This window comes from Xenopus tropicalis, chromosome 8 (genome assembly GCF_000004195.4).
Source record: "Xenopus tropicalis strain Nigerian chromosome 8, UCB_Xtro_10.0, whole genome shotgun sequence".
In the NCBI taxonomy this organism is placed as follows: domain Eukaryota; kingdom Metazoa; phylum Chordata; class Amphibia; order Anura; family Pipidae; genus Xenopus; species Xenopus tropicalis.
In genome coordinates this window covers 57,525,498-57,548,601 of record NC_030684.2, presented here as the reverse complement: position 1 = coordinate 57,548,601, position 23,104 = coordinate 57,525,498, and the positions used below count along the sequence as shown (strand labels likewise).

Sequence of the window (23,104 nt, the reverse complement as noted above, 5' to 3'; positions counted from 1 at the left end):
AGGACATAAAGTGGATACTACAATGTGAATTATTAATACTAGCCACATGTCCGTTAACTTACTGCTATCCAACACATAAAGACAACTGTGTGGTCGCTGTTTGCCAGCGTTATGGGTGTGGACTAAGGATGTCCAACTGGAGGCCTGCAGACCAGATTTGTTTTAAGTGGAAAACTATTCAATACCACAGGGTGGGCCCACTAAATACGTATAAAATTTCCATATCAATGCAGTCCTAAAAGCATGTTGGGGGGGGGGAGCACTTTATTGGATAAATTTCGAGTAGATTGCAATTGTTTGACTAAAATGATTGGTATTAACGCCAGGTAAAATTTTATGATGCAACACTAGCTGTTACTAGAGGGTGTTGGGTTGATTAATATTCGAGGGACATTTATATCCAAATAATGTCATACAGTGATGTCTGTGGAGCACTAGAGCAGATGGGAGGCCAAAAAAAATCCTTTGCAGGGCCACATCTGCCCCGTAGGCCTCCTGTTGGATAGCTCTGAGGTAGAGGAATCAAATGAATGACAATCTGGGACTAAATTTGACTTCTGCAATGTATTATGTCATGTTTCAATGGTATGGTTATAAACAATTTTGTTTTTAATTTGTTTCTTCACAGAAACCTGTCAAGTCCTTTGGTTGAGCTGGAAGTACTTTTAGTTGCACCCATTTGCTTTCAACGTCAGGTAAGTACCATTGCGTGGTCTGTGAAATTCGCCCTACACATATGTCTATTTGTCAAAATGTTTAAAAAATAAAAATAAAAACAGCACTTTTTCTGTAAAAAGTATGTTTATTCTTTTTGAATATGAAATGTTCCCCCTATTGTGCATATTTACAATGTCTCGCTTGAGCTCAAGAGCTGAAATAAAGTAATCATATCTATTGAAGGATTGTTATATAAGAGTTACAGGGCCCCAGAATAGACTTGTCAATAGACTGAAATCATTCATCCTACTGAAAATGTCTGAATAAATCAGGATGATCAGTAAATGAAAATGTCACAAGCAAGAAGAGTTTCATACGCATGAAAAGAATTTATTAAACATTTATCTTAACTGTCATCCAAGTTACAAAGTAAAATAAAACCAATGTTTTCTTCATAGTCTAATAACTTAGCATTCCTGTCATTGGTGTCTGGCTTTACATCATACATAAAATGTACATTTTGCATTATCAGCGTAAGAAAGCAAAATGACTTACTGGCTTTTGAAATTGTACAGATGTATCTTTTTCATTGTAGAATTCACATAGATCCATTTTAAAATGTAAATTACAAATGAAATTTTGACAACGTATATGTATTTTACACATTTTACTTAAAAAAATACTTTGTATTTATCCATTTATACTGTACATAAGAATAATTTTGAACATAATATATTACATTGATAAAATGTTCTTATAAATACTATACAAAGGAGCAAGGAGTAACTCCTAAAGGGAAGGTGTATATTAGATATATCCCATAAGCCCTCTGCTCAAATATCACTTCTCCAAGGTAATGCTTGATCCTTACACAGAAATTAAAAAAAAAAAAAATTTAGTGGTATAAAACAGCACAAGTTCTGCTGTAAAAGAAGACTGATCTGTTCAATAGCTGCATTACTTATTAACACACACAAGGACATATCCTTAATAGATATACTATACTTAATTTTACTACAGAAAAATCCAACCTGTGGCCCAAGAGCTACTGAATTAAGATTCCCAGAATGTCTCACAAAGCTTATTGTCAGTTCAGTATCTAAAGGGCCACAGCTTGTATATCTCTAGGTTACATTTAACTAGAGTCCAAAGACTGCAATTATTACCAAGACCATAGATGGGGAACACGTATAGCCATCCACAGATTATAAACTACAAATTCCAACATCCTTTGCCCACAAGAACTGTAGTTGATGCTTCGGTGTCCCTGATCTTGAGTAAATGACATAGATTAGGGATGGGAAAAAGCAAACAGAGACCACTGCAGGAACAAAAACAAATTTACAAAGGAATACAAAAGGAATGAGGTCAGTAGCTTTTAAAGTCTTTTTTCCCTTCAGTCCACAACACCTGAAAGTGTACCTCTAACAGGATTAGTTAAGAAAAAAAAAAGGTGCCCTCACACCACCAAATTTCACCTTAATCTGGCATGTCGATGTTTAGTTTAGGAGGAGGCACAACATATTTTCCTGGGCTCTGGGTAATGACAACACCAGTCTTCTTCCGAAACATCGGTGCAATTTTGGGGGGCTCTGGAACAGGCGTTTCTTCAGCATCTTCACTGTCTTCATGATGAATATCATATGATATATTGCCATATTCTCGCAGAAAAGGAAAAATCTCTAGCAGGAACTGGCAGAAGTCTTTGCGAATTCCAAACCACCCTGTGTTGGTTTAAAGAGATTAGTGTGTTACACATCCAATACTAAGTAACATGTTTAGAAAAATGTCAACATTTCTTAGCTTGATCTCCTGACTGGTGGAGTGCTCGTGATTTCTCCGTGAGGAAAAAGTTAAAACACTTTCCAGATTTTGATAATCCTTCCCCTTAACACAAAACCAGCTAAAATGAAATATCCCATCATGTAAGCTTATCTTTGCAACAAATGCAAAGTTACATGAGTATTATAAGTGTGCTCCTTTTAATGTTCTAGTGACTGAATACAGGATATGTATGAATCCAAACCCAAAGAAAATTGCTGCTGCACATTTGATTCTTTATTTACATTCACAAATTACAGGAATTGGGGCATCCCAGGAGTGTGGACCCTTTTATTACATCATTATCATTACCTGCAATAAACTATTCATTTAACAGTAGGAAAATTTTAGAATAAAGGTGGCCATACACTATAAGATCCGGTCATTCAGTGAGGTCGCCAAATGAGAGGATCTTTCCATCGATATGCCCATCTAAGGTTGGAAATATAGGAGTAATCCCGAGGGCCAAACGATCGAATTACAATGACGGAAATAGGACCCGCCGGAGAGCAGACTGCATCAATGAGCCAATGTGGCCCCCAATCCGACAGGAAAATCAAACCTGCCCGATTGACATCTGCCCAATTTTAGGTCAGATATCGGCGCCCACACACAGGCAGAGAAGCTGCCGAATCGTTGTGAAGGACCTGAACTGGCAGATGCCAGTTAGGCACCCCCAAGTGACTTTAATCGCTTACCTTGTACCCCAGGCTGGTGCCCCTGTTAGGAGAAAACAGCACCAGCCCGGGGTACCTGTAGCACAGCGCTTCCTCCTTCCTGCTTCGTTTTCTAAGGACTAAACGACATGCGCATGCGCAGTAGAGTGAAAAGCCGACTTCTGTTAGAGTTCACTAGGTCAGCATGTGTTTTAATGTATGATAAACTTTAGGTGTCGGATCAGACAGAAGGAATCATTGTTCTTTTAAACCTTCAACTGCTTATTCTACAAAACTGTCTGCAATGCAGGGGGAAAGCCTTCCTCTTGTGTGATTTAAAGGAAAGGCAAGACAAACTCTGAAGGGAAGCAATTCCAGCTTGAGAGAATAGTTTAATGATAACATGCTGTAAACTAAAATGTTGGGAAAGACCTTGAATCTCTCCCTACTGAAACACACAGTCATGCCAATAATTACTTGCTCCAAGGACTTGGAGGGATTTTGCTAGACTGCTTTCTCTTTGGTTGAGAATTTTTTTTTTTTTTTTTATAAGCACAGTTGCATCAAAGGAAAGAACCCCTGGCCAGAAGTAGGCCAGAAGAAAAACTTTGGGGTACCTCCATTACTAATGAAACAAGGGTCTGTGGTCAGTCTTCCACTGCTATTTAGGCTGAAGCTAGGATTGGCCAAAGGAGCACCAATAAAGGAGAACACACGTTTATAGAATCCATTAGGCTGATGCCACATGGGACTGACTCTTTGCCTGAGGAAAAATGCTTGCTGAGAATCAGCCCCTCAACTGGCATCAGCCTCCAAACTTGCACCTGGAAGTATTGTGTCCACCCCGGTGCGGGCACATGCAGTAGATATCGGTTTGAAATGCATACTCTTTTTTTTTTTTGCCGATATCCATCACCTGTGCCTGCAACCGGATGGATACAATGCTTTCAGGTGCAGACAAGGTCTCATGTGGCATTAGCCATAGGCTTCTTATCTGAGGCATATTTGAAAATGGATTCCTGTAAAGGTAAGGAATTTGAGTGCTTGAAGTTTCTACTGGGTGAATAGCAGAGACAGTGGCTTGCCTGCCTCTTAAATAGCAACTTGAGTTTAGTATACAGTGGTTCAGTCCTTGACATTAAAAGATCAACAAAATCAGGCAAATAATGTCTTTTATGTTCCTATGGGGTGAAAGTATGTTCTCCTTCTTATGAAAACAAAGGGGGTAACTTCCCTTTTATTTGGATTGTCCTCTTCAGACTACAAAGATGATCTGAGCAGACATAGGACTTACTAGGAGAACCACTTGGGAGCCTTTGTTGGGGAAGCTCAAAAATGAGCCACAAGGGAGAGATCAGCTAGTGGAGAAGATGGGCTCTACAGAAGCTGTCGTGGCATAACATGAGCTGATAGGGCATTTTTTGGAATAAGGGCATGAAACAGTGACTTTAAAGGACTGCTTCCTTCCACTGGGGACTGCAGAATCCCTTTTATCTTCAGCAATATGGATATATAAGGAGGAATTCACTAGAGAACCTCTGAACCACCTCATTTACCCTTTACAGGGCAAGAAAACCAACTTGTGATTGGTGGAGGAGAGAGAAGAATAGTCCTCCACAATCAGGTGGTACTAACATTCTGCTGGATGAAGACACCAATGACAAGGCCAGGACAGGAGAGTAGGGAAAGGTAGAATACAGGCTGACAACATAAGGCAGCTACTGACCAGTATACACTAAACAAAATGCTGATGGAAGGGGTATGATTTTTCAACACATACACACAGACCTTGAGCCCTCTGTCAGGCAACACAGAGTTGACCCAAGAAGAGCACATATGTCTCAGGTTTAAGGGTGCCAAGGGAAACCACTGACCAAGAAATTCTTGACTAAAAGCCTGACAAACCCCATGAACTATTAAAACTGAAAAGCTTGGAGATAAAGGGCTAAAAGGGGAATGGGTAAATCTGCCACCCAAAAGGGAAGGAGGTTTACCCCATGGTTCCAGTGAGCACTGCACACTCCCGATTTGCACAAAAAAAATAAAGGTAATGGATTAGTTTTGGTCACTAATAGCGAGCATACTCAGGGATAAACCCCAGTCAAACCTTATAAATATATTTTTTTCAGCAGATTAGAACATCATGGACATATTACTTACAGTGATTTCCTCCTTTCTGCCCGAAGGTTGTTGCCATCAAAGTTATCAGGGAAAGCCAAAGTGGAACAAATATAGGGATATATGCAAAATAATTGTGCCCATCAAGTCGATGAACAAGTAAAATCTAGAAAAAATAAATGAAAATGCATAAAAATATATTTTATTTAGTTCAATTAAATCTATAAATTTAAAATCCTTTGTTTCTCTTTAAACTAATGAGCTTATACAGATCCTTTGAGTTGAAAGGCACACGGGGCACCACCCCACCAGAGTATTTCAGCAGGCAGAGGAGCCCCACTAACCATTAGTGCCTGAAACTGTAATGGAGCTGTAATAGAGAAAGGCATAGGCAGTTATACGCCAGTCCTCACTGTCTAGCTAGATCTGCTACCAACACCTTCTCCCAGTGATGTCACCAGAGAGTTGGTGGCAAAATGTCTATTTCTGGACTTTCCACACCTCCTAGCCTGCTGTCCTACCTGGACTAGAGCTAGGAGAGGAAATATCACTGGCTGAAGTGGGTAAGCAATGGGGGGCCTGAGTACATTAGTGCCAGGTAGCTCTTTTATGTCATACTTACGCTGTCCAGTAAATATTTGTGAGTTAGCATCCCTTTAAATTCTGTAAAGGTCAGCATTTATTATTAAAACGCATTTATAAAATTAATATGTATGTATATTCTGTACAGCTGTAATGTAGCAGGTTACAGCTGTAATGCAGCAATTGTTAACAGAAGTGTAGGAGAGGGCTATTTGCCTGCAAGGGATTTTCTTTAAATAGTGAAATACCTTAAAACGACTTCAGGTTTACCTCAAACGTCAACAGCGGCACAACTATTGCCATCCAGCTGACTGCCATAGTGATATGAGTTCTCCTTTGTTCTGCAATAACATCCATTGAACGCAGGAACAAAACCGACCACACAATATAATACAGAACTACTAGGCACAGGAAGGACATCAGGATCCACAGCGGGACACACACCACCTAAGGAATAACATATTTAATTTAGAAATTTAAGTAGTATTAAATTATTACTCAGAAAAACATTGCAAACATAGCATGTATAAACTGCTGGAATTATATAGCCGAGACCTTGAAAGTATGCCAGTGATCTATAAATGATAATAAATTGTGAGAATACAAAGGATATACATACAAGCCAAGGCCAAGTGATGATTCTGTCAAGTCTTAGTGCTATGAATATGAACTGCAGAATATTGACGGAGCACAAGATTTCCAACTATAAAAACAGAAAAGCAAACAGTTAAGTCATTTTTTCAAGAAAATATCACAGCATGTATGCAAATCTGTTTTGGTACCTTATCCAATCACTACAATTTTTTTCTGTAATAGACAATGAAAAGTATATTACTAGGAGCTATGCACAAAACTAATTTTAATATAATCGTTAATAGGACTACTGTATGTGATCCGAAAGCTTTATCTTTAAATGGCCAGCATACTGTCATTTTATACTTAACTAATGGAAATAAAATATATGTATAAATACTATTCTTCCCCAACTCCTGTGGAGGTGTGTTGGCTAAACATACAACTGTAGTCTTGTTTAACCTATTACTATATAATTTGCAATATAAAGTCAAAAGAGGGCACTGCTTAGCTATCCAGCTGGTATGGCCTGATAGACCTGACAGTGCATGGTATTAAATGGAACTCTCAGCAGGAACAGCTGTACAGTACAGCTGTACATATTGGTATTTTCAAAAAACATGTTTAAAATAAATTTGGAGTCTAATGTTAGTGTTCCATCCCATCCCTTGTTCTTACCCAATCTCTCTACCCTTCAGCTTTTTCAAGTTCCTGGAGAACTTGAAAAAGTTCTCCACATTATCCCTTCCATCTATCCTTTTGTTGAACTCTTCTCCCTTTTGCCATGCTTTCTTATACTGTGCTTTTCTTTACTCCTTTCAACCCTCTTCCCTCCCGTACCAATCTCCTTTTTGGTCTAATTTTGGGTATTTTCTCTTTCACTCACCTTTATTTTTTTTTGCTGGGTCTTGCATGCTACCTGGAAAGTTTCTTTAAATGGGAAATGTAACAAGCCCATCTTTTGGACATGAACTAACTCAGCTGAGTTTATGTGCAAAAAGCATATCTGAACTACCAGAAATAAATGTAAATTATTATTTTTTTTTTTAAACAGACATACCTAATTCAACAGATTGAACATAATAGTCTTTCTGCTGGAAGCTTTTCCACACCCCTCTTTAGGCTCAGATTAGATGAACCTTGTTCTACCTTCAAATCAATCTATCTCCCTCACCTTGCTCCACAGCAAGCTCCTCACAGAGCATCCATGAGTATTAAAGGAACAGTAACACCAAAAAATGAAAGCGCTTTAAAGTAATAATAATATAATGCACTGTTGCCCTGCACTGGTAAAACGGGTGTGTTTGCTACAGTAACACTACTATAGTTTATATAATAAGCTGCTGTGTAGCCCCGGGGGCAGCCATTCAAGCTGGAAAAAAGGAGAAAAGGCACAGGTTACATAGCAGATAACAGATAAGTTCTGTAGAATACAATAGTGTTTTATCTGTTATCTGCTAAGTGCCTGTGCCTTTTCTCCTTTGAATGGCTGCCTCCATGGCTACACAGCAGCTTATTTATATAAATTATAGTAGGATTTCTGAAGTAAACACACAACTTTTACCAGTGCAGGGCAGCAGCATATTATATTTTAGTTACTTTTATACACTTTCATGTTTTGGTGTTACTGTTCCTTTAATTTTATGCATGTTTATGTATGGGTGCCATAATAACAGCTGTAGGTACCATCACAATTCTAAAGCTAGTCAGACTGTATGAGTTCACTCTGACTGAAACCTCTCTAACGGACCAACTGACTTATAAGGTTTTGCAAAGTCAAAAAGAAAATTAAAACAATATAGTTTAGAGTACCCTTATGAGCATTTAAATTCCCTATTCTTTGCAGTTTAAAAGATATTAGCAGTTTTATATCAGTACTTTGGTATGACTGCTGGGCCGGGGATCTAATTGTTAAATGTGCGTAGATTCTTCAGTAAGACAAATACATTGGGATCTAGAAGCTGTACTGACAGCCAGGGAGAAGCTACTTCCCCCCGTCCAGCACAACTGTCCCAGCTCGGTGGCATGGACCTCAGTATTGGACTGAGAAAGATGGTTAAATTAAACTAATACACTGGATGGCTAAAAAAAGGAGGAAAATTCTTTACTTACTTCCAGAGACCGATCATGCCGAAAGCCCCAAACGCAAGCTGCTACTGATACAGGGGACACAAAGAATAAAGGCATAAAGACTAGCAACCAGAAGTAGTGGTTTCCTCTTTCAATACGATCACAAACAAGAACTTCAAACATAAGAAGCAGCAAATGAATTCCCACTGCAATGAGCATGGCCTTGAACTCCACACATGTTTCACCTTCTGCCCTGTAACAACAGAGGTTAACGCTATTAATAATAAATCAGAAATCACAGTTCAAATCTGCCAAGGGGTGTAGGGGTTGTTTGTACAAAAACTATAAGTGCAAAATTACTGAAGATACACATTTTGTCTTAACTGGAATTCAGTCCAGCTACTCCCTCTGGTATATTACTCAACACATGCTCCAGCCATTTATAGCAAATGGGTTTACTTCATACAATACCTCAGGGCAGTAGCACTTGAATAGGGGAAGACACCAAAACATTGCATAGACACTTTACTGCTTTTAGTAAAAGTGGGAATAAGGTCTGGCCCAGACTGGCAATCTGTGGATTCTGCCAAATGCCAGATGAGCTGCTGTAAGATGTCATAGATAGTTTATTGGACATTGAGATCTAGGTAAGCCAAGCCTCTATAATAATCAATAGCAAGTGTGAAATACTCACTGAAGAAAGAGGTGCCTTTATGGGCAAATAAGATTATTGGTAGAGAATTTAGCGCAGAAAAACACACTGACTACTCATAGGACCCAAACAACCCCAACAAATTACAAATAATGCATTGTATAGGGTAATGCACACAAGTAAGTACTGGATTTTAACTTATTTATTTACCTGTATTGAGGGTTACGTGCCCATACACCTGTACCAACTGATGCTCCTACAATAACCATTAGCTTCCACAGCCATATTGGTGCAAACACTGCCCAGTAACTCCACTGAATAATATTATCCAGTCGCAGGGCGAGGAGAACAGAGAAGAGCAACAAACATGCGTAGATGAGAAATTTACTGAAAAACAGGAAAATAAAATTGTAGAAATTTAAATTTTGTACATTTATAAACATAAATGTTATATTTTTTAAAGTGGACCAGTCACCCAAACATGAAAAGCTGTATAATACAAGTCCTTTTCAAATTAAACATGAAACCAAAATTCATTTTTATATTAACACATCCAAACCCATTATAAAGGCATTTAAAAATCCCAGCTGTCAATCATATACTGCCTGTCCCGCCTCTATGCCTTAGGCATAGAGGTAGGGCAGACAGTTACTTAAACTTTCCATTCAGCACTCACATTCTCCCTACCTTCTCACCATCTAAATTTTGTAGCCAGTGCATGGGCAAGGGCATCAGGTCCCCCATTCCAGCACATACACAATATTTTGGGGTGATACAAAGCTTGCCTTAATAACAATGCCCACAAAATGGCGCCTGCCTGCTGGCTGTGATTGTATATTCCCAAGACTAGAGCTGGGCGGTATGACCAAAAATTTATATCACGGTATTTTTCAAAATTATATCGGTGTCACGGTATTTGACAGTATTTTTTTTTAGGTATGCAGCTGTTCACAAAGAGATGTTCTCCACCCTGCCCAGGTTTACTAACCCATATTATTTTTAAACATATCATCAGCAACGTTGGCCCCCCTTTGGGATGCTAAGGGTTACTACGCCAGCGGCAAACTGCATCTTTTAATACATTCCCTCATGTTATTATATATTCTTAACACCAATGATACTCAGGGTGCTTCATTACAAGTCTGGGAACTATAGAAGCCACAGGTTACACTCTCCTGCCTTATATTGTACAGCGATACTGCCATCACTACTTACTTTAGCGGACAAAGCCCTGATAGAACTATAGCCGCTTACAATGAAAATATTCAAAATCTCGTGCTTTGGTTTAGGATTCTATACTTCCGGGTGTGGGAGGAGCAGTCCCTCAGCAATACTGCTCCCCACAGCCAGCGCTCAAGCGTTCCTGTTCGTAACAGAACAGTAAAAGATTTTCTTTCTGGCTGTGTCCGAGAGCCACTCTCCGTTGCACTTTGTGTTTTTAAACTTTTTTTTACCCCGATCTTAATAATAATAATAATAAAAAATCAGTCACCATCAGGCTCGAGAGAACAGCAGGATAAAGGTACCCGGTGTGGGGGGTTGCACAGTTGCTATGGGTCCTTCCCTAGGTCACGGGGCGCAACCCTGATCTACACCGGTATGGGGGTATTTAAAAAATTAATATCAGTTTTTTTTTAAAAAACGGTATTCGGTATATGGCGGTATACCACCCAGCACTACCCAAGACTGAAGGAAACAAGATTTATATCATTTATATAGTATGTGAAGTTAATTTTGCTTTAAAAACAGAATAGAAAAGAAATTGAAATTATTACTTAGGGTGACAGGCTCCCTTTAAAGACAAAAATGTGAAAAGTAAACAAAAACTGTAAAGCCACTAACCATATCTTTCACCATGATTCCTCTAGGCAGTAAAAATGACTTGGAGCAAATTAACTGAATTTCCAACAAGGTTAAAATCCCCAAAACAGGGGTAACTGTCCATTCACTTTGCGTAGTGTTCATTTTTCTCCCTTCCTATCTGTGTAGTGCAACACTCACTGCAACCACTTGTATGCCAAGTTCATGTTTACCACTACTTACCTATGCCTACCGACCTGTGCCTTAGGAAGTAAATAGAGCTGTAGTTTAGATAAACCTAATTGATAACATACTCATCTTAAAGGAGAACTAAAGCCTAACTAAAGAAGTATTGTGGATATGTTGTACATTATGTTTTGGGCATCTGCACAGCCCCCCCCCCAGTTTTAATAGAATCCAAGATGGGGAGCTCCAGTGGCAAGTGTAAAGACCTATGACTATTATGATTTTCATTCATCCAGGTCATGATATATCTAGTATAAGCAAATCTAAGGTAAATGGACTTGGTAAGTAATCTTTGAAGACATTTCACTACTCATTCGAGCAGCTTCTTCAGTTGATATATTTCTATATATCTGTAGCTTTGTCATGAGCTAAGGGGGCCCAGTCTGAACCAAAAATAAGGTAAATTCAGGGTAAGAGATTCCCTGTTACCCCTGGAATTACAGTAGGTAGACTCACAAGTATAGGACCTGCTATTCAGAATGCTCAGGACCTGGGGTTTTCCAGATAAGGGATCTTTCCATAATTTGGATCTCCATAACTTAAGTCTGCTAAAATTAATTTTAATATTGAATAAACCCAATAGGATTGTTTTGCCTCCAGTAAGGATTAATTGTATCTTAGTAGGGATCAAGTAAAAGGTACTGTTTTATTATTACAGGGAAAAAGGAAATCATTTTTAAAAAATCATTTAAAATTAGAACTATTTGCTTATAATGGAGTCTATGGGAGACGGCCTTTCCATAATTCGGAACTTTCTGGATAACAGGCTTCTGGATAAGGGATCCCATACTGTACTAATGTTTTTATATATCTGTAACCTTATTATGAGCCAAGGGGAGGTCCAGTCTATAGCCTGATTAGGGTAAATCCACTAAGTCTAGACGTGTACCTGTTATACCACTATTTCTATATACAGTAAACCTGAATTTTACAGTTTCCCAGTTTTTGTAGATTTTGTAGCAGTCCCACACAGGCAAACTGTATTTGTCATAAACAGATTTTACATTTTCCTGGAATTTAGTGTCTAGACATGGTCCCCCAGCAAACTGGGGTTCTAGTGTATCTGTAATGAGCGATGGGGGTCCAAGCTAAGAGACCAGTTAGGGACTGATTTGGGCTAAGTGCTTATATGTTGCTAGAGCCCCTCAGGAACTAACAGGATGACTAACTCAGGCCGGTGCATACAACAATGTCCCCCGGTAGGAAGTAAGCGGGGCACCACAGTGGCTTGGAGCCGTAACACTGTACTGTGCCACTGCTTTCCATGCCTGCCGCTCCCTGGGAAGGCAGAGACCATTCTGGGCAATACAAAATCCCAGGGAAAACTTAAGGCCTTCGGTTCCGCCATGGTGGGTTTGGGAAGAGATAGCTCCACAGGATCTCAAGCAGCGGAGGCTACCCACAGATGGGCCTCCTTACCTCCAATATAGGCTCCCAAGCTTACTCTGTCGATCCTACCCACCGCTCTTCCCCTTCCCATGTAGGCCTAATTTCCGCCCTCCTCTTTTCGATCTCATTCTGTCCTCCTCTGAGTCTCACCTGGGGTTAAAATCCTGGAAGAGGCCCCTAAGATTCATGGTGCGAGCCCCTCTCCGAGCTTTACTAGGCGGACATTGCTCCAGCAGAGCCTCCGCTCTAACCTACACAGCCGTAACTACTTCCACTAAAGCCCATCACCCTTCCGCAACTGCATAGATCAGAACGAGCTGTGCGCTACTATTAAGATCAGTACGGTAACAAGGGAGGCGGAGAGTTCTGAAGAAATCAGTGGATAATATCCGGTATAATTACTATAATTACGGGTGTAACTGGGTAAATAAGCAAGTTTGGCAAAAAATAATATTAAAGACAATTATTTGAGGAAGAGCGTCACGTTAATAAGTATATGTCCGGGTAATGGCGTCCCTATGAATACCAAGGTATACAAATACATTCCTTCCATCTTAATTAAAAACTCTATGACAGTTTTCCCTACACCTACATTCAGGACACTAACCCACCCCCATGCTCATAAGTTACTTGCAAGGGAAGAATTATTAAGTCACGTGACCTATTACAGACGTAACATCAAGTTTCTGCTCCTAGAATCTTTGCTACACAAGAAAAAGTTTCATTTCCTGCACTCTGACGCAAACCGATCAAAGATCCAATGGCAGGCTCTCAAATTATATTTATTTGGCGTCGTGTTATTTTAAGCCAATCAAATGAAAGCTTACATGTACCAGGTCTGAGAGAGCTATATAGAGGCGAAGCCGCTTACGCATAAGAGCCCTGCCCACGCCGAAAGCGGTGTAGGGAATTGTAGTTCCTTAAGGATAACTAATTTCTCAGGAAATATTTGAGCACTGTGGTTTAGTGGCGTGTCCTGTCAGCTGAGTGCTCTTACAAGTATGCTTGTTGTGGTGTTCTACAGTACGCAATGAATTTGTTTGGATACCTTCGTTTCCTGATGTGCGCCACCACTGTGTTTGCTGTCTGGCAACAGCCCTTTTTACCGAAACATACCGCTACAGGTTAGGGACTGTGATGCGTTTACGTTATCAGTGACGGCGACAGGTTGGGGCCAAGATAAAGAAGAAAGTTTCATTTTACCGCCCTCTAGATCCATATATCAACCAATAAACAGGTAGAATGTAATGGTCACCTGTTTAAAAGTGAACATCTTATTGGTTGCTATAGGGCAAATCAGGCCAACATTTGTTATTTTTATGTGATATTGGGGCTGTGTAGTCCTGTAATCTGTACATTAATGAGTGGGTGGCTTTTAGTGGTTGCTAAAAGAATAACGTCTGTTTAAGGGATAATGTGTCTCTGCAAGGGGTAGGTCCACACCAATATTTAAAGTAGACCCTGGCATTTCAGGTATATTGAGGCCTCAAAAATAGTGACCTTGGCGTCTCACAGTATCCCTTCTAAAGCTGGCAGTACACGCACTGATATAAACGTATTTCCGTCTGATTTTTGGACCACATGTGGGCTCCAAATTATTAGAGGGCAGCTGTACATTGTTACTGAAGTTTATTAGAGCTGGCTGTGACACTCTGGGAAATGAAGAACATGGCTAGCCCCATGTGAAATTTTAAAATTAAATATTTAAAAAAATTTGTGCTTTTTAAAAAAAAAAAGGATTTTGTTGTTAGGATTGTTTTGGAATCCAACAAGGATTTATGCAGCTTAGTTACTGTTATTACAGAGAAAAGGAAAAATAGGAAATGGCATTCTTCTATTTTGCAGCTTTCTGGATAATATGATTAAAAATAATAGATCCCATACCTGAGATCATGAAGAGAGAATATGCTGCAGTAGTATTTCAGTACCCATCTGTCATCTAATGATCGTTTTTTTTTATTTATTTGTGTTTAGGTGGAAAGAATGTTTTAATTATAATTGCTGATGATCTACGTACAAGTCTTGGCTGTTACGGTGACAGTGCTGTGAAATCACCAAACATCGATCACCTAGCATCACAAAGTATAATATTTACAAATGCATATGCACAGGTGAGTGTGTGCACAAGCTTCTGAGAACCATCCTATAGAACGGCCTATAGAATAATAATATACACCAGCTTCATATACTAATATTCATTATAAATATTAATAAAAAAATTCAAATATTAATAAAAACAATTGATTTTGAGCTTGCATTGAGTATTTACACAGAACTATATTTCTGAGCATAAATAGTGCAAAACCAACCTTGGTTATTTCATTGTTACTGGTGTATTCGTCTAGATATTTTGTTAAACAAGCTAGTGCACTTTGGGTTTCACCAGATATTTGCTCAATAATAGACTTTCATTCTTTGTTGCAGCAAGCAGTGTGTGCTCCAAGCAGGGTGTCCTTCTTAACAGGAAGGCGTCCAGACACAACCAGGCTTTTTGACTTTAATTCCTACTGGAGAACACATGCTGGAAACTACACAACTCTTCCTCAGTACTTTAAAGAACATGGTTATGTGACAATGTCAGTTGGGAAAATCTTCCACCCAGGTGAGACTGATATAAGTGCTCTTCATTTAGAAACCTTCAAAAACATAGAATTGTTTTGTTGTTGTTCTGCTCAAGAAAGAGATGAAAAAATTAAGGAAAGATCTCTTATCAAGAAAACCTCTGGTCCCAAGTATTCTGGGTAATAGATCCCAATTGTATATATTGTAATCATCATACCATATTTTAGCCTTTAGAGGGCAGCAGGTAACAAGTTATCAATGTTAGTTCACAAACAGTTTATTTTTTCATTATATGTGTACCACAAAAAACGTGTTGAGCTGAGATTAAAAAGGGAGTGCACTATTTACCTGTAAGCAAATATTATTTTTATTTTCCCTATATGTAAATAAAATGGTACTATAGAGATACTATTGTTATTCTCTCTTCTGCGATACTTTGGGTATCGGAAAACACTAATAGTTTTAGATTTTACAAACTTGTATCATAATAGAACAATTCCCTATGTTTGCTCCCCTAGTGTAGTGTTGTACTGCTGTAGTTTGTACTGCCGTAGTGTTGTAATAGCGGAGTGTACCTTTTACTACTATATATTGGTGTTATAGGTTGGTCATAGTTTCCAAAGAGTCATAGAATAGATTCTATTCAAAAACATTTTTGTTTGTAAAATACTTTGTAATCTATCATGGTTGTATCTCTTGCCCAAAATTATTGGCCCACTACAAAATACCCACAGCTTGTAATTAATGACTTATGCAAAGTGAGGGAAACAGGGCTTTTATGCTTTTATGTGTCAGAAATCAATTCATTTTTACCATGCAGTACATGCAGATAGTACATATAAAAAATGAAATTCTATTGTCCTGTATTGGCCACAAGGTGTCAACATATCCACACAGCAAGGTCTGCAATAGCAAACAGTGCAGACATGATACACTCTAAATAAAGGTATTTCTAGCCAGCATTTGCAAATAAATCCAGAAACAGCAGGTCTGTATTGTATAATGGTTGTGCAGAGAACCATGAACAATATCCACCCCCTCTTTATACTCTCTTAAATTAGCTTTGCTAATTTTTCTGGACATGTAAGGATCCTGTGTGAAAGCTTCAATGGCTTTAAAGGACAAGGCAACTCAAAATATAATTTTTGCCTAATAAAAGAAACTGAAATTTTACGCAGCTTTGCAATATACATTTATTACAAGTTTGTAATGGTTTTTGAGTTATTTGTATTTATAGAATTATAGAAGCAGTGTTTGCCTGTCCTTTTCTATTCTCTGTTGAAACAATGTAACACAGGGCAGCAGACTGACAGACCTGACTTGCTGGAGAAGCAAGACCTTTGCAACATTGTTTAAAATGTAACAACCAGGAGTTCAGCAAATGCTGCTTTCAATAGCAATTACATTTACAAATAACTTTTAAAACGCTACAAATTTTTAATTATTTCAGATTGGAAAGTTGCTTAGAATTATGTTTTCTTTCATTATGGAAAAAATTATTTTTGGTGTTGACATGCCCTTTAAATGTGTTATTACTATAACTGACTTTTCAATGTGGAATAAGCACAACTTCAACAAGTGTTTGAATGTTTCTAGGTCTGCTCCAGGTCGCAACTTAACTCTAGGAAGGTTCATGCTTTGTTAATAAAAACAAAATGTAAATGGATCCTTCATCTACTTGGATTTGGTACTTTGACATCACAAAAAAACATGGTGGTTAAATTGCAGCATGCCCATTTGACAAGAAAAGATTAGTGACCTCAGGCCAGCGCTTCTATAAAAAAATTTCAGCAGTCCCATGCCTGCCCTGGGCCTGCACATAAACACTATTGCAAAGCTGGAAAAAATACTATACTGGGCAAGTAAAGCATAAAAAATGGTGATACAGTGCTATAATATGTTATCTAGTAGGGGTTGTCTAACAAATTGTTTCCCTTGTCTATTAAACCTAGTTTAGTTTTGTTAATCCAGGTAGTTCCTACACATTAATCCCTCCTATACCATCCATCCTCATCTGTGACTTCAGCTACAATGTAGCCTTATGTAACTATAATGTGAAAGCTAGTATTGCCATTGGGTCAAGGCCTGTGCTGGGTGGGTCCTGGTCACTGTGTGCACTTGTTTGTGATGCCATTGCTATATTCAGATCTGTTTAAAGTTAGGTACATGACTGCACAATGTAATCTGTCTATTAGCCAATTTGGTTTGGCTGCTTTTGTCTCCCATTTAGCACTATTTAATTTTTTTCTTTTCTAGGTATTTCATCCAACCATAGTGATGACTATCCTTATAGCTGGTCAGTATATCCATACCACCCTTCTGCAGAAAAATACGAAAATTCACAGGTACATTTGAATTATTTGCATTATCTGTGATTGTTGTTTAAAACTTACCAGCCACATCTTATTTTGTGTTTTGTTTATGTACAGACTTGTAAGGGTAAAGATGGCAAGCTTCATGCCAACTTGGTGTGTCCAGTTGATGTTTCTGAAGTCCCTGAAGGAACATTACCAGATATACAGAGCACAGAAGAAGCTATCCGACTTTTAAAGACTGTAAAACAACAGAATGCCTCATTTTTTTTAGCTGTTGGATATCATAAACCACATATTCCATTTAGGTTTCCAAAAGTAAGACATTTAAAGGCTGGCTTGTTGAACTGAAAAGAAATATCTGTAGAAAAAAGATTTATTTTTATGTGTTTAAGACCCTGTTCCTTAACCTTGGCATTGAGTATTTAAAGGCATTTTTCACCTTTAAATTAATGTTTAATATGAAATTAACAATTTATTTGCAGTTAGTCTAAATTTACTTTTGTGGTTTTTCATTTATTTAGATTTTTGTTCAGCCGCTCTCCAATTTGGAATTTAAGTAGGTAACTGATTGCTAGGGTTTTGTTTACCTTAGTAACCAGACAGTGGTTTAAATGAGAGACTGGAATATGAATAGGTGAGGGACTGAGTATAAACATAAGTAATACAAAAGTAACAATAATCATAACATTGTAAGCTCACAAAGCAATATTTTCTGGCTGTTGGGGTCAATGGCCTTCATTTGAAAGCTGGAAAGTTATTTTCCATTTTATCCCACTTGTGTGGGGTCCAAGTGAAAGCCTTTCCTGACTTGCCCTAAAGGGGGGGTTCACCTTTAAGTTAACTTTTAGTATGTTATAAAATGTCCTATTTTTAGGAACTATACAATTGGTCATCATTTTCTATTTATTTATAGTTTTTTTTTTAATTATTTACCTTCTTCTGCCTCTTTCCAGCTTTCAATGGGGGTCACTGACCCTAGCAGCTAAAACAGTATTGCTCTGTGAGGCTGCAATTTTATTGTTATTCTTACTTTTTATTACTTGTGTTTCTATTCCATCTCCCTTCTGTTTATATTCCAGTCTCTCATTCACACCACTGCCTGGTTGCTAGAATAATTTGGACCCTAGCAACCATATAGCAGCTGAGATACCAACGTTGAGTGCTGCTAAACTAAAAAAAAACACAAAATTACTGAAAAACCACAAAAATGAATAAATTAAAAAAATGAATACCAATTGCAAATGGCCTCAGAATATAAATATCTGCATTATACAAAAGTTAATTTAAAGGTGAATGACCGATTGGATTTCACTTTAGGGGTGCCCACTACATTTTGGCATATTTACTATTTTTAAGGAGTTCCTGAAGTTATATCCTATTGAAAACATTTCATTGGCACCAGACCCAGACATACCCAAGAAACTTCCTCTGGTGGCCTACAACCCATGGACAGATATTCGTAAAAGAGAGGACGTGCAAGCATTAAACATCAGTTTTCCTTATGGTCCTATTCCAGAGCATTTCCAGGTATGCATTCATTTGCTTAGTGGCTCTCATTTTGATTTTTAACTGAAGAATTGTGTAAGTGGTACATTGAATTTCTAAAAGCATACAATGTAACAAAAGCTTTATTTGTGATAATTGTTCTCATATTGCATTAGAACTATGGTCTATAAAAGAAAGAGAATACAGAACACAAATGTATCTACTAATGTTCAAGGTTTTCCTCCCAACTTCTCATTTGACATACTAGTGTGTGCAGAAAAGTAATTTACTGTGTTATGCTTAATCTGGTTCATCTTGCAGCTTCTGATTCGTCAGAGTTACTATGCCTCTGTCTCTTACCTTGATGATCAGATTGGGCAGTTGCTGAATGCAGTAGAAGACCTGGGACTGTCTAATGATACCATTATTGTATTTTCTTCAGATCACGGTATTGTGTTAATTTTCTTTTTTCTGATTAAAGGAAAAGGAAAGGCTAAGTCACTTGGGGGTGCCAAAATGTTAGGCACCCCCAGGTGACTTAAATCTTGTACCCTGGGCTGGTGCTCCTGTTAGGAGGAAACAGCACCAGCCCGGGGTACCTGTAGCGAGTTCTTCCTCCTTCCTCTTTCTTCTGCCGGGAAATCCCTGGGACGGCACATGCTCATTAGAGTGAAAAGCCGACTTTCTTGTTAAAGTTCGGCTTTTCACTCTACTGCGCAAGCACGCCAACGCGGAAAAAGGAACCCTCGCTGCTACCCCGTGCTGGTGCAGTTCTCTCCTAACAGGGGCACCAGCCCGGGGTTAAAGGTAAGCGATTTAAGTCACTTGGGGGTGCCTAACACTGCTTGGGGATTGTGAAAATGGGCAACTTGTGCCTGTGAGGTTACTTTTGCAAGTGTGGGAGCATCAGCAACTTAGGGGCACATTTACTAAGATACGTTTTTTTCTGGGCTTAAAACACGATATGGTATGAATTCGGAGTAACCACAATAATTTCTGAAGTTGTAAAATGTCTCGACAATGCTTTAATCGCTCGCACAAAAATATTGAAATTGCGTTTCGAACGTCACAATATTTTTTTGCCGAAAAGTTTGTTATGCCATGAAAACATTCTGGCTTTGATGCCTTTCTTGTCTAGCTTTGGAAGCCTTCCATAGGACTCAATGTCTTTTACAAGTCCTTGTTTTGTTACTTGTTAAGCCTGCTGATTAGTAAAAGGACATTTAGGAAGTTTACAATAATGTGCATGACTATTAAAATATGATTGCAATGTTTTTTCATTAAATACTGTAAGTTTCTGCATTTAGTACATTTGTATTTTATGCCTGTAGGATGGTCATTAGGAGAGCATGGTGAATGGGCAAAGTACAGCAATTTTGATGTGACCACTCGTGTCCCCTTGATATTCTATGTCCCTGGAATGACCAATATTCCGCAGCAACCTATTTTTCAATACATAGATCCTTTTAGTACTAACCTACAAAGAAAATTCCCAGGTAAACAACATTTTTCTTTTATGTTATACATAGAAGACTACGGAATGCTACACTTTCCATTGACTCCTGTGACATCTCACTAGGGTTTTGGTGGCAAGATTCAATTTTTTTTTAATTTGATTTGATAAATTCCTGCAAAAGACAAGATTGTGGGATAAAAATATCATGACATGTCAATCGCAAAAATAATTTTTTAACTCCTGGTACTCCTGGTTGTTACTTTTTAAACAATGTTGCAAGTGCTACGCTCCTCCAGCAAGGCAGGTCTGTAAAATCTGCTGCCTTGTGTTACATTGTTTCAATAGTCAGTGCCACCAGGGCAGGGAATAGAAAAGGACAAACACTCCTTTTAATAGCAGCTATATATACAAATAATTTAAAAACAATTACAAATATGTAATGAATGTATATTGCAAAGTTGCTTAGAATTAAGTTTTTATTTTTGGGGTTTACATGTCTTTTAAAATTTATATATTGTTGATGCATGACTTGGAATTGTAAGCCCTACAAAATGAATGTAGAGCTTTTTAATACAAATGTTGTTCTTTCTAAAAGTGGTGTTAAAAGTGTAGATAAAGTCAACACTATGGGCTTATTTATATTTTGTAAATTGTGGCGAAATTCCTTCCAACTGTGTTTTTTATAAAGAAAGTCATAAAAAATAAAATTCTTACCTCCTTAAACCTGCTGAGATGCAGGTTATAGAAATGCAGATTTATTTTTTTTTTGCTGTAATTTACACAAATTGAAAATTCTGTTTCTAGCCCTTTATACTTCAAACCGCAATGATCAAAACACACGTGACTGTTGTCAGTTGCTTAATATTCATTGAAATAAAAAACCCACTTGATATAACAGATGCTAGAAGTGTCAAAACGGCATTGTTTTGGGATCCTCACTTATTCCTTATTCCTGAACATTGCCCTAATGGTGTGTAATATTATATAGAAATGATAAGTAAGGGCAATTTTATCCCTGCATTAATTTTTGAGGAGGACTGTGCTGCTCCAAACATTACATATGCCAATTGTGTAAAGGAACTTGGTCTGAGGCCTAGATTATTTTTATGGTCATGGAGCCCCCTAATAACCTTATCATATAAGAAGGAAATACATTCACTCCTGTATAATTAGAACAAGAAAATTACATTTTTCTTTTGAAGGGCTTTAAGTATTTTAACTAATTTATGACTAGGCATCTGTTTTCAAATGAAATAGCTAGCCACTTGTGGCATGGAAATATTTAACATGTTATCTTGCGTTGAAGAGACTGTTGTGTAGGGATGTTGCTGTGTGCGCTAGGCCCCCTTCCAAGATTGTTTTTTGAGAGAGAATGGGGGCCCGGCACTGTGTAGTTATGTCACTATAACCGCCTCTAACATAAAAAAAACTGCATGTAGAAAGGCAGAATGCTGAAAGGTGTATAGTGAATCCATTATTTCAGAAATGGAACAGAAATGTAACTAATTATATTTAGAAAGTTTCCACAAGGGGAACTTGTATTACATTTTCATTTTTGCAATAGTTCCTCTTGTGATGGCTGCAATGCTTTTACAGTACATGTGGAAATTAAAATCATTATAAAATTCTATTGAATATAATTAAAACGTATTATCTACGCAGGCAAGTCAAGGGAATATCCTGTTGAGCTAGTTTCCCTGTTTTCCACCATTGCTGACCTTGCCAAACTTCCTGCACCCCCTGCTTGTCCACAGCCTTCATTCCATATGGAACTTTGTACTGAAGGCCGAAGCCTTGTGCATCAGTTGCACGCATCTGAGAACACGCACGATGATGCAGTATTAGCTGTGGCTTACAGCAGTTATCCGCGGCCTTCTGATTTTCCACAGTGGAATTCTGATCTTCCTGATTTAAAAGATATAAAAATCATGGGATATTCCATGCGCACAATGGACTACAGATATACTGTGTGGGTTGGATATAATTCTACAACTTTTCAAGCAAATTTTAAAGAGATTCATGGACGTGAGCTTTATTTTGTCCTGAGTGATCCAAACCAAGATAACAACCTATACAATCAATTGTTGCATCTTGATATATATAAGCATTTTGAATTTATGAATAACTGAAATATGGACTTATATATGCATATATATTTCTGTACAGTATTAATAATGAATATTTTTGGAAAATTTATTGTTTTTATTAAAACACTTTAATTAAAAAGCTTACAATGTGTTACCTGTGTTACTGGTTTCTTTTTTGTTACATACAGTCATGGCTTAAATTGTTGGCACCCCAGAAATTTTTCCAGAAAATCAAGTATATCTCACAGAAAAGTATTGCGGTAACACATGTTTTGCTATAAACATGTTTATTCCCTTTATGTGTATTGGAACAGAACAAAAAAGGGAGGAAAAAAAGCAAAATGGACATATCACACAAAACTCCAAAAATGGGCTGGACAAAATTATTGGCACCCTTTCAAAATTGTGGATAAATAAGATTGTTTCAAACATGTGATGCTCCTTTAAACTCACCTGGGACAAGTAACAGGTGTGGGCAATATAAAAATCACACCAGAAAGCAGATAAAAATGAGAGAAGTTCACTTCGTCTTTGCATTGTGTGTCTTTGTGTGCCACACTAAGCATGGACAACAGAAAGAGGAGAAGAGAACTGTCTGAGAACCAAAATTGTGGAAAAATATTAACAATCTCAAG

General features: G+C 38.0%; 2 protein-coding genes across 6 annotated transcripts; one reads left to right on the top strand and one right to left on the bottom strand.

Annotated features, from left to right (window-relative positions):
- Nucleotides 1-1,023: 1,023 nt before the first annotated feature.
- Nucleotides 1,024-13,702, bottom strand: tmem185a (transmembrane protein 185A). Of its 5 annotated transcripts, none has more exons than XM_012968394.3 (7): nucleotides 13,226-13,245; nucleotides 9,340-9,516; nucleotides 8,520-8,730; nucleotides 6,454-6,537; nucleotides 6,105-6,281; nucleotides 5,295-5,418; nucleotides 1,024-2,381 (listed from the first exon to the last, which is right to left on the bottom strand). In XM_012968394.3, exons 2-7 carry the CDS (start codon nucleotides 9,396-9,398, stop codon nucleotides 2,137-2,139), a joined length of 900 nt encoding a protein of 299 aa, XP_012823848.1. In that variant the 5' UTR covers nucleotides 9,399-9,516; nucleotides 13,226-13,245; the 3' UTR covers nucleotides 1,024-2,136.
- ids (iduronate 2-sulfatase) lies at nucleotides 13,447-22,623 on the top strand. Its single transcript, NM_001197132.1, is given in 9 exon segments — nucleotides 13,447-13,688; nucleotides 14,539-14,675; nucleotides 14,989-15,166; nucleotides 17,383-17,471; nucleotides 17,556-17,756; nucleotides 18,798-18,968; nucleotides 19,248-19,374; nucleotides 20,258-20,422; nucleotides 22,045-22,623. Coding segments are annotated over 9 exon segments (1,629 nt in total). The 5' UTR covers nucleotides 13,447-13,594; the 3' UTR covers nucleotides 22,512-22,623.
- The last annotated feature ends 481 nt before the right edge of the window (nucleotides 22,624-23,104 follow it).

Excerpts from the sequence above, each read along its gene's own strand:
- tmem185a (XM_012968392.2), bottom strand. The coding sequence starts at position 9,398 with ATGGTTATTGTAGGAGCATCAGTTGGTACAGGTGTATGGGCACGTAAC. Across the intron at positions 5,419-6,104 it reads TGCCGCTGTTGACGTTTGAG|ATTTTACTTGTTCATCGACT; the intron begins GTAAACCTGAAG and ends TATTTTTTCTAG. Across the intron at positions 2,382-5,294 it reads GCAGAAAGGAGGAAATCACT|GGTGGTTTGGAATTCGCAAA; the intron begins GTAAGTAATATG and ends AAACCAACACAG.